This window comes from Oncorhynchus mykiss, chromosome 27 (assembly GCF_013265735.2).
Source record: "Oncorhynchus mykiss isolate Arlee chromosome 27, USDA_OmykA_1.1, whole genome shotgun sequence".
NCBI classification, from domain to species: Eukaryota; Metazoa; Chordata; class Actinopteri; order Salmoniformes; family Salmonidae; genus Oncorhynchus; species Oncorhynchus mykiss.
Window position 1 is genome coordinate 24,842,054 of NC_048591.1, and position 12,565 is coordinate 24,854,618.

The following is a 12,565-nucleotide window of genomic DNA, read 5'->3' on the forward strand; positions in this document are numbered from 1 at the left end:
AACCCTGTTATTAGCAGGACAATATATATTGGTCATGGCTCCGGAGTGGCGCACAATGGGACTGCCTTGCAGTTATCAGCTGTATCCACTGAAAGCACGCAAGACACAAGGGCAGGGGGCACGGGATGGGCCGCAGAGCCACACACAGAAGACTGACCTAGCCATGGGGAAGGGAGGAAGGGGTTCTGTTCTTAGTGTCAGTCTGCACGTTCAAACAATGTAACTAATAATGGCATCTTTAATCTTTCATTAATAAAATAATTACAAAAATACTCTTTCAGATTTATAATGCTTATTTAGTTATGGATTCATAACAAATTACTATGGGAATAAATATCACTGAATTACAGAAATATGCTCCAATCTTCCAATCCTTTATATGTAATTATTGGTGGAGAGTCACGTCATATTTTTCGATATACTGTAGGCCTACCGTAGGCGACATGAGTCTCACTAATGTTGAGTAATGTGCTATTAAAAGTGGCACAGGTCTTATTTATTTGAAGAGCATATTGAAGTTAGAGGCAATAGGATTTGAAGCAAAAGCCTACGACTATTTTAGCACCGTTTCACACTGCTCTGAGACAAGCATGGGGACTGGTCTTGATAAATTATTGAGATTTTTATTTTCACTTAATCTCCGCTTGGGTATTGGTTAGACTAGAATTAGAGTGCAGAAATGTTATGCTCTTAGTGTAACCTTTATTTAACTAGGCAAGTCAGTTAAGAACAAAATCTTATTTACAAGGACAGCCTATTCCTTCCTCCCCGTGCGCTACATGGGGATTCAGTACTGTACTCCCGACATCACGTTGTACAGCGCCATATTTTCCGTTCCATCCTAAAAGAAACCCAGAGGGTTTTCATTATTCTTGGAATAAAAACACCATAATATTAATCAAATTAATTAAGCAAGTACCAGTCAAAAGTTTGGACACACCTACTCATTCCAGGGATTTTCTTTATTTTCACTATTTTCTACATTGTACCACAACTATGAAATAACACATATGGAATCAATTAAGAACAAATTCATAAGTTACAAGGACAGCCTACTCCTTTCTCCCTGTCGGGAAATTGAACCCCAGTCTCCCGCTTGCCCGCATTCTCTAGTACAGCCATTATTGAAGGCTATCAAATGCCTCTCAAAGATATTATTTGGTGGTCAAACTAGGACTAACTAGCATTAATGGTACCAGTGGTTTACACTTAAATAACGTGCCATAGAATTCTACCGCACCATGCAAGCTGCGCCGCTGTACGCTGCAACTTTTAAAGAAGGAACCACTGTACGTACATACCCAAATCAGAAGCCATGGATTACAGGCAACATCCGCATTGAGCTAAAGGCTAGAGCTGCCGCTTTCAAGGAGCTTATAAGAAATCCCACTATGCCCTCCGAAGAACCAGGCAAAGCGTCAATACAGGACTAAGATCGAATTGTACTACACCGGCTCTGACTCTCGTCATTTCAGACTACAAAGGGAAGCACAGCCGAGAGCTTCCCAGTGACACGAGCCTACCAGACGAGCTAAACTACTTCTATGCTCGCGTCAAGGAAAATAACACTGAAACATGCATGAGAGCACCAGCTGTTACGGAAGACTGTGTGATCACGCTCTCCGTAGCCGATGTGAGTAAGACCATAAAACAGGTCAACATTCACAAGGCCGCAGGGCCAGACGGATTACCAAGACGTGTACTGCAATCATGCGCTGACCAACTGGCAAGTGTCTTCACTGACATTTTCAACCTCTCCGTGTCTGAGTCTGTAATACCAACATGTTTCAAGCAGACCACCATAGTCCCTGTGCCCAAGAACACTAAGGTAACCTGCCTAAATTACTACCAACCCGCAGCACTCATGTCTGTAGCCATGAAGTGCTTTGAAAGGCGGTCATGGCTCACATCAACACCATTATCCCAGAAACCCTAGACCCACTCTGATTTGCATACCATCCTAACAGATCCACAGATGATGCAATCTCTATTGCACTCCACACTGCCCTTTCCCACCTGGACAAAATCTATGTGAGAATGCTATTCATTGACTACAGCTCAGCATTCAACACCATAGTGCCCTCAAAGCTTATCAATAAGCTAAGGACCCTGGGACTAAAGACCTCCCTCTGCAACTGGATCCTGGACTTCCTGATGGGCCGCCCCCAGGTGGTAAGGGTAGGTAACAACACATCCGCCACACTGATCCTCAACACAGGGGCCCCTAAGGGGTGCGTGTTCAGTCACATCCTGCACGGCCAAGTATGACTCCAACACCATCATTAAGGTTGCCGATGACACAGCATTGGTAGGCCTGATCACCAACAACGATGAGACAGCCTATAGGGAGGAGGTCAGAGACCTGGCCGTGTGGTGCCAGGACAACAACCTCTCCCTCAACGTGATCAAGACAAAGGAGATGATTGTGGACTACAGGAAAAAGAGGACCGAGCATGCCCCCATTCTCATCAACAGGGCTGTAGTGGAGCAGGTTGAGAGCTTCAAGTTCCTTGGTGTCCACATCACCAACAAACTAATACGGTCCAAGCACATCAAGGCAGTTGTGAAGAGGGCATGACAAAGCCTATTCCCCCTCAGGAGACTGAAAACATTTGTCATGGGTCCTCAGATTCTCAAAAGGTTCTACAGCTGCACCATTGAGAGCATCCTGACTGGTTGCATCACTCACTGCTTGATATGGCAACTGCTCAGCCTCCAATCGCAAGGCACTACAGAGGGTTGTGCGTACAGCCCAGTGCATCACTGGGGCAAAGCTTCCAGCCATCCAGGACCTCTATATCAGGCAGTGTCTGAGGAAGGCCCTAAAAATTGTCAAGGATTCAGCCACCCTAGTCATAGACTGTTCTCTCTGCTACCGCAAGTCAAGTGATACCGAAGCGCCAAGTCTAGGTCCAAGAGGCTTCTAAACAGCTTTTACCCCCAAGCCTAAGACTCCTGAACATCTAATCAAATGCCTACCCAGACTATGTGCATTGCTCCCCCCCTCTTTTACTCTGCTGCTACTCTCTGTTGTTATCATCTATGCATAGACACTTTAATGATCTACCTACATGTACATATTACCTCAGTTACCTCGGAGGATTAGTTGACTTGTTTTTTGGCATCATTTCCAGTCACAACTTGTAGACTTGTTTACGAGCTGTTGTGCAGTTTGTTGCTAATCTTACTTTGCTACCTGCTACCTACGGTTTTTACTTTCTAATTAACATTTATATTACACTTTTTTTACAACTTTTTTCATTCAATTTTTTCACTCCGGATGCTTTATCTGGACATGGTTCGTCAGGACCTCCACCAGCCGAAGCTAAATAGTAACATTAACATTATGCCTTCTAATTGCAGTCGCTGTACTGATAATATACAGGAGAATGATCGCCTTATGGCGAGGATAGCTGTGTTGCAAGCCCAGCTTCAGACGCAATCGTTAGGCAAGGGTAATTTGTGTGTAGGAAAGGATGAAACAGCATCTGTGCCACCAATAAGTACAGATAGTAGTATAAATCCCCTCGCACAGTCCCCGCAGCCGGACAATTTTCTCATGGCTTCTGGAAGGAAATACTGAAGGAATGCTCAACCGGTGACGCTCATTCGGCCGACAGAAACTTTCAACCAGTTCTCCCCATTAAGCAACAGGTCGGAGTCAGAGGCCGAGCCTTCTCTGGTCTCTCCTCCTCCCGTTAAGGGGTCTGAGACGCAGAAGCCTCTCACCATTAGCTCTGACAAATTGAAAACACAAGTCATTGGCGACTCCATTACCCGCAATATTAGACTTTGACGAATCATCCAGCGATCATACACTGTTTACCAGGGGGCAGGGCTACTAACGTTAAGGCTAATCTGAAGATGGTGCTGGCTAAGGCTAAAACTGGCGAGTGTAGAGAGTATAGGGATATTGTTATCCATGTCAGCACCAATGATGTTAGGATGAAACTGTCAGAGGTCACCAAGCGCAACATAGCTTCAGCGTGTAAATCAGCTAGAAAGATGTTGGCATCAAGTAATTGTCTATGACCCCCTCCCAGTTAGGGGGAGTGATGAGCTCTAGTGATCAGTCTCACAACTAAATCGCTGGATGAAAACTGTTCTCTGCCCCTCCCAAAATATAGAATTTGTAGATAATTGGCCCTCTTTCTGGGACTCACCCACAAACAGGACCAAGCCTGGCCTGCTGAGGAGAGACGGACTTCATCGTAGCTGGAGGGGTGCTCTCATCTCATCTACGAACATAGACAGGGCTCTAACTCCCCTAGCTTCACGATGAAATAGGGTGCAGGCCTGGCAGCAGGCTGTTAGTCAGCCTGCCAGCTTAGTGGTGTCTGCCACTAGCACAGTCAGTGTAGTCAGCTCAGCTATCCCCATTGAGACCATGTCTGTACCTCGATCTAGGTTGGGCAAAACTAAAGATGGCGGTGGTCGCCTTAGCAATCTCACTGGAATAACGACCTCCTCCATTCCTGTCATTATTGAAAGAGATTGTGATATCTCACGTCTCAAAATAGGGCTACTTAATGTTAGATCCCTTACTTCCAAGGCAGTTATAGTCAAATAACTAATCACAGATCATAATATTGATGTGATTGGCCTGACTGAAACCTTGCTCAAGCCTGATGAATTTACTGTGTTAAACGAGGCCTCACCTCCTGGTTACACTAGTGACCATATCCCCTGTGCATCCCGCAAAGGCAGAGGTGTTGCTATCATTTACGTTATCAAATTTCAATTGACAAAAAAAACGGCTGCGTTTTCATCTTTTGAGCTTCAAGTCACTGCCTTCCTGAAGACAAACAATGTATATGAAACAATGGTTTTAGACCCATCATAGCACTGAGAATGCACTTGTGAAGGTGCTAAATTACCTTTTAATGGCGTCAGACCGAGGCTCTGCATCTGTCCTCGTGCTCCTAGACCTTAGTGCTGTTTTTGAAACTATCGATCACCACATTCTTTTGGAGAGATTGGAACCCAAATTGGTCTACACGGACAAGCTCTGGCCTGGTTTAGATCTTATCTGTCGGAAAGATATCAGTTTGTCTCTGTAGATGGTTTGTCCTATGACAAATCAACTGTAAATTTCGGTGTTCCTGAAGGCTCAGTTTTAGAACCAATATTGTTTTCACTATATATTTTACCTCTTGGTGATGTCATTCGGAAACATAATGTTAACTTTCACTGCTATGCGGACGATACACAGCTGTACATTTCGCTGTAACATGGTGAAGCGCCAAAATTGCCCTCCCTGGAAGCCTGTGTTTCAGACATAAGGAAGTGGATGGCGGCAAATGTCCTACTTTTAGAACATCTCAAAACAGAGACGCTAGTTCAAGGTGCCAAGAAACAAAGAGCTCTTCTGTTGAATTAATCTTGATGGTTGTCTCAAACAAAACCGTGAAGGACCTCAGCATTACTCTGGACCCTGATCTCGCTTTTGATGAACATATCAAGAATATTTCAAGGATAGCTTTTTTCCATCTACGTAACATTGCAAAAATCAGAAAATGTCTGTCCAAAAATGATACAGAAAAATGTATGCATGCTTTTGTCACTTCTAGGTTAGACTACAGCAATGCTCTAGTTTCCGGCTACCTGGATAAAGCACTAAATAAACTTCAGTTAGTGCTAAACACGGCTGTTAGAATCTTGTCTAGAACCAAAAAATATGATAATATTTCTCCAATGCTAACCTCTCTACACTGGCTTACTGTTAACCTACAAAGCATTACATGGGCTTGTTCCTACCTATCTTTCCGATTTGGTCCTGCCGTACATACCTACACGTACGCTAGGGTCACAAGACGCAGGCCTCCTTACTGTCCCTAGAATTTCTAAGCAAACAGCTGGAGGCAGAGCCTTCTCCTATAGAGCTTCATTTTTATGGAATGGTCTGCCTATCCATGTGAGAGATGCAGACTCGGCCTCGACCTTTAAGTCTTTATTGAAGACTCATCTCTTCAGTAGGTCCTATGAGTGTAGTCTGGCACAGGAGTGTGAAGGTGAACGGAAAGGCACTGGAGCAACGAACCACCCTTGCTGTCTCTGCCTGGCCGACTCCCCTCTCTCCAATGGGATTCTCTGCCTCAAACCCTATTACAGGAGCAGAGTCACTGGCTTACTGGTGCTCTTCCATGCTGTGCCTAGGAGGGGTGCGTCACTTGAGTGGGTTGAGTCACTGATGTGATCTTCCTGTCAGGGTTGGCGCCCCCCCCCTTGGGTTCGTGCCGTGGGGGAGATCTTTGTGGGCTATACTCGGCATTGTCTCAGGATAATAAGTTGGTGGTTGAAGATACCCCTCTAGTGGTTTGGGGGCTTTGCTTTGGTAAAGTGGGTGGGGTTATATCCTACCTGTTTGGCCCTGTCCGGGGGTATCGTCGGATGGGGCCACAGTGTCTCCTGACCCCTCCTGTCTCAGCCTCCAGTATTTATGCTGCAGTAGTTTATGTGTCGGGGGGCTAGGGTCAGTCTGTTATAACTGGAGTATTTATCCTGTCTTATCCGGTGTCCTGTGTGAATGTAAGTATGCTCTTTCTAATTCTCTCCCCCTCCTTTTCTCTCTCTCTTGCTTTTTCTCTCTCTCTCTTTCTTTCTTTCTCTCTTTTTTCTCTCTGAGGACCTGAGCCCTAGGACCATGCCTCAGGACTACCTGGCCTGATAACTACTTGCTGTCCCAAGTCCACCTGGTTATGCTGCTGCTCCAGTTTCAACTGTCCTGCCTGGGTCTATGGAACCCTGACCTGTTCACTGGACGTGCTACCGTGTCCCAGACCTGCTGTTTTCAACTCTCTAGAGAGCAAGAGTGGTAGAGATCCTCTGAATGATCGGCTATGAAAAGCCAATTGACATTTACTCCTGAGGTGCTGTTACTGTGATTATTATTATTTGACCGTGCTGGTCATCTATGAACATTTGAACATTTTGGCCATGTTCTGTTATAATCTCCACCCGGCACAGCCAGAAGAGGACTGGCCACCCCTCATAGCCTGGTTCCTCTCTAGGTTTCTTCCTAGGCTCTGGCCTTTCTAGGGAGTTTTTCCTAGCCACCGTGTTTCTACACCTGCATTGCTTGCTGTTTGGGGTTTTAGGCTGGGTTTATGTATAGCATTTTGTGACATCAGCTGATGTAAGAAGGGCTTTATAAATAAATTTGATATATTGACTAACCGGTGCCCCCGCACATTGACTCTGTACCGGTACCCCCCCTATATATAGTCTCGCTATTGCTATTTTACTGCTGCTCTTTAACTACTTGTTACTTTTATTTCTTCTTCTTCTTCTTCTTAATATTATTATTATTTTTTATTTTTTTTACCTGCATTGTTGGTTAGGGGCTCGTAAGTAAGCATTTCACTGTAAGGTATTCAGTACCTGTTGTATTCGGCGCATGTGACTAATAACATCTGATTTAATTGAATACAGCCCATAGTCGATGAATACTGACTAAATATGCAATAACTAGAACTATAGCCTTAATGCTTTCTATGGTCATCTGATTTTTTTTAAATGGCTGTGTGTTTGTATTAGTGTGAGATAGGGGGGGTTAGTATGTGTGGGAGTGTGATTTAGGAGCAAACACATCGAGATGTCACTTCATAACCTCTGGCTCTGGAGGCTCCTGTCATCTCCACATTTGAGAGATCCTTTGTCCACCCCTGGAGACTTTCTAAATATAGAACGGGAACAGAAACCAATTTTAAACCTAGTATCTATCTCCATATATAGTGGATCAGAAGAACAGTGATTAGACGTGAGGATGTAACTCAAATAGTGCAGCATAGATGCAAGACTGCTAAATATCATAGCGCATAAGCTCCATTTGAAATGAGGGCGTTTGGGGGTTGGAAATGAATAACTCGAACGGAAAGGCTACTCATTTTTCCCATTACATTTCTGTCAAGTGAATTACAATCTGTTATTACTTCATGGACAGTAATTTAACATTTTCCACTCAATACCATATTTTGCTGAGGGAAGGACAGGCAGGCAATCCATCATTAAGCTCCACTACTTTGGTTTGGTTACTCTGGTTCTACTTCCAGCAGTTTTAAGGGCTTTACCACATTATTTGACCTTCTACTATTCTGTTCATTTTGTGATGTATGCCTTGATAAAGGCAGTTGAGGTTTTCTGTGGTGTTTAATTGTGGTACTTATCTATAAAGGGAACACTGGATATTACATCTCCCACAGATATTAAATTAAGAATGTCTCAGGACTTCCAAGGCCAAAGACAAATTAAAAGGAAATGAGCTTTATTAATGAGTATTGATCATTCCATAATAGAATAAGCTCTTCTCTCTTAGCTCAGCCTCTGTGTTGATCTGTTCATAATTATAAGGGAAATGTCCTTCAACCTGGTTTTACATTATGAAAGACCACACAGAGGGATATGTAACCATTACATGTATGCCATCTGACGATAACATCAGCACTGCACTAATCTGCCAAATACAAACAATAATACACTACATGAACAAAAGTATGTGGACATCTGCTTGTCGAACATCTCATTCCAAAATAATGGAGTTGGTCTCTCTTTGTTGCTATAACAGAAGGCGTTCCACTAGATTTTGGAACATTGTTGCGGGGACTTGCTTCCATTTAGCCACAAGAGCGTTAGTGAGGTCGGGTACTGTTTTTGGGTGATTAGGCCTGGCCTGCAGTCTAATTCCAAATCATCCCAAAGGTGTTTGATGGGGTTGAGGTTAGGTCTCTGTACAGGCCATTTCAGTTCTTCAACACTGATCTCTACAAACCATTTCTGTATGCACCTCGCTTTGTGCGCAGGGGCATTGTCATGCTGAAACAGGAATATGGCCTTCCACAAACTGTTGCCACAAAGTCGGAAGCACAGAATCATCTAGAAAGTTATTGTATGCTGTAGCGTTAAGATTTGCCTTCCCTGGAACTAAGGGGCCTGAACCATGAAAAATAGCTTTCCACTGCTCCGGTTCCAATGGCAGCGAGCTTTACACCACTCCAGCCGATGCATGGCATTGAGCATGGTGATCTTAGGCTTGTGTGAGGCTGCTCTTCCATGGAAACCCATTTCATGAAGCACCCGATGAACAGTTATTGTGCTGACGTTGCTTCATGAGGCAGTTTGGAACTCGGTAGTGAGTGTTGCAAACGAGGACAGATGATTTTTATGTGCTACGTGCTTCAGCAGTCCCATTCTGTGAGCATGTGTGGCCTACCTCTTTGCAGCTGGGCCGTTGTTGATCCATTTCACAATAACAGCACTCACAGTTGACCGGGGAAGCTCTAGCAGGGCAGAAATTTTACGAACTGAATTGTTGGAAAGCTGGCATCCTGTGACGGTGCCATGTTGAAAGTCACTGAGCTCTTTAGTAAGGCCATTCTACTGCCAATGTCTGTCTATTGAGATTGCATGGCTGTGTGCTCGATTTTATACACCTGTCAGCAACGGGTGTGGCTGAAATACCAGAATCCACTAATATGAAGGGGTGTCCACATACTTTTGTATACATAGTGTACCAATTCCATCATACTCAACATCACCACCACCAAAACCACCACACCATAATCATAATCATCATCCTCACCACCACCACCGTCATCATCACCACTATCATTGTCATCATCACCATAACCATCATTATCATCACCCTCATCACCACCAGCTGACAAAATGAATAGCTGATAATACAGATCACTAAAGATATTATTGCATGTCTAGACTGCCAACCCAGTGATCCCACAGCCTATAGGCTATAGAAAATGAACACAGTGGTTATATGATGATCCTCATTATCCCAGTGACAGAGTGGCTTAAAGTGCTATGGCGTGTCCCATCCTCAGTCCAACTATTTAAGTCGGTCAATGGACGGCAACCCACATCATTTGTCTGCCTCACTCATACGCCCATCCTTGCAGGGCAGGCTACTGAGACCTCATTCAGGCATAGCTACTGTACTTTGAACATGTAAAGCTCTAGCTACGGTATTTCCTGAATTTTTAGAAACCTCACAGTGCAATTTAGACATTGTGAGGTTACTGCAGGAATTGTGGACGTTGCATTGAATTTGGACAAAAGAAGACTTTAGGGCCCAATTTAACATCCAAATATATTACCCGAGGTCATGCATTTAATGTGCTATTGCAAATGAAATACACAGTATATTACAGGTCTAAGTTTGCTGGACACATTAGGCTGCACACAAAAGGCTATAGCTAACAAACTGTCAATAGACATAACAATTGTTCTGGAATGCACCAACGATGGACGGAATTGTTGGAATTTAACCAAAGGAGACAAACCCGAGAATCTTCAACGTTTGCTTTGCACCACTCTTACGAGCTCTGACCCCGGCACACGCGGGCATGCGATATCCAGCTTCCTCATTCCTCTTAAGGGCACCAGCCGAGCCGCTCGCTCACCACCGGCCGTGGTCTATTAGAAATATCTGTTTGCCAATCGGTGTCACAGCACATTAGTTTGTGATTCGGATTATATGTGGCGTGCCCTGTCTTTGTGCTTTCTGATAAGAAGCAGTTGTGTTTAATCTGCCATTAACAGACAATGAATAGCCTAATGAATACCTAGAATACACTCAGACTACATACAGTCTTTGTCCAGCACCAGTCAAGTGAATGCCTGAAGTGTAGCCTTTGTACGGTGATCATTAACACAGCTTTCAATTCACATTGTAAGGGTTTCTTTTTTTAAACGAAGTGAACTTTTTTTTTCTTAACACTAATTCTTCACTTGAATTAGCCAATTTATCGCAATTAAGTCCCATCTCATTTACTTTTGATTTTACATTACAAAATGGCTAATTTGTCAAAGTGATCTAGGCTATTCAAAAAGAACGTGAGATAAACAATTATGAATAGTTTGTTACATCATTTTTAGGCAAATTTTGATATAATTCTGGATCAAATTACGCACAATAGAGCGCTGTTAGCTATGGTACATTTTTTTGTGAACAATACACATTTATATAACGTCTCTATATAAATCATAATAATTCATAACAAAAACCCGATTAAATACTTATCGTCACATTGATACTCTCCTATAAAATAACTACATATTTGCGATTGGGAACTCACTTACCCAGAAACAAAGAGCGAAATGTTGCAGACATCACGGCACCCGACACGACTGGAAATCCCATGAAACGAAGCTGGAAACAATGCGCTCCGGCTGCCTTAAAATTCATGCGGGTGACCCAAGTGTACAGTCACAATGAAGTAGCACATCAGAAATAGGAGAGATACATTAAATATAATCTACAATGAGCAGGGAACCAAGGACATCATTTTTGAACACTCGAAATGTCAATGCATCCCTTCACTAAGGAATGCAGCTCTATATTATCGTAATTTTATCAGCCTCGCGTCAAATCAAAGTTCCCGTTCTTTCTGTCTCGTTCGGGAAGCGTGCATCCCTCAGGTTCCCTCTGTCTCCGTGGCTCTGAGCGGTCTTCTCCTATACGGTTGTCCGCTGCACTAGAACGTGAGGGGCAGAATCTGGATAGGTGGATGTTGCTGCATGCTGGACGGAGACCTCTAGAGTCTGAAGTGCTCACATCGCCTTGTATGACCACAAAGGCATCTTGGGCTGGTCTGACTGTGAGGTGGCTACTTGGTGGCCACTTCGTTAGCAGTGCAAAAAAAGGTTAACAATGTTTCCCCCTACAGATGTCTGCATGAAAATGTTTATGTAATAGGTTACTATTTTTCAGTGCTTTAAAGAAAATGTTAATGTTCTTGCATTATTTTTACAATAGTGTATACTGTATAGAATAAATTGGGAGACAGCGCAGTGAAAAAGTAACACATGTTGGGAAAGATTGAAATGGAAAATAAATGACTGGAATTCCTTATTTTTTTCAATATATACAGTACCAGTAAAAAGTTTTGACATACCTTCTCATTCACTCATTCTTCTCATTTTTACTATTGTCTACATTGTAGAATAATAGTGAAGACATCAAAACTAATAAATAACACATATGGAATCATGTAGTAACCAAAAAAAGTGTTAAACAAATCAAAATATATGTTTTATTTTATACTGTTCAAAGTAGCCACCCTTTGCCTTGATGACAACTTTGAACACTTTTGGCATTCTCTCAACCAGCTTCATGAGGTAGTCACCTGGAATACATTTCAATTAACAGGTGTGCATTGTTAATTTCTTCCATCTTTTTGCATTTGAGCCAATCAGTTGTGTTGTGACAAGATAGGGGTTGTATACAGAGGATAGCCCTATTTGGTAAAATACCACGTCCCTATTATGGCAAGAACATCTCAAATAAGCAAAGAGAAACGACAGTCCATCATTACTTTAAGACATGAAGGTAGTAAATCCATAACATTTCAAGTACTTTGAAAGTTTCTTCAAGAGCAGTCGCAAAAACCATCAGGTGTTATGATGAAACTGGTTCTCATGAGGACCGCCACAGGAAAGGAAGACCCAGAGTTACCTTTGCTGCAGAGGATAAATTCATTACAGTTAACTGCACCTCAGATTGTAGCCCAAATAAATGCTTCACACAGTTCAAGTAACAGACACATCTCAACAT

The 12,565-nt window shown here is 43.1% G+C and overlaps 1 protein-coding gene across 1 annotated transcript in view; it reads right to left on the reverse strand.

The window, feature by feature from the left end:
• The window catches only part of LOC110507849 (CXADR-like membrane protein), an 84,091-nt gene extending 72,479 nt beyond the window's left edge, over positions 1-11,612 (reverse strand). Inside the window, exon 1 of the mRNA XM_036964985.1 lies at positions 11,092-11,612. Coding sequence (XP_036820880.1) covers positions 11,092-11,197 — 106 coding nt within the window. The 5' untranslated portion in view covers positions 11,198-11,612. The remainder of the gene's footprint in view (positions 1-11,091) is intronic.
• Positions 11,613-12,565: the final 953 nt, after the last annotated feature.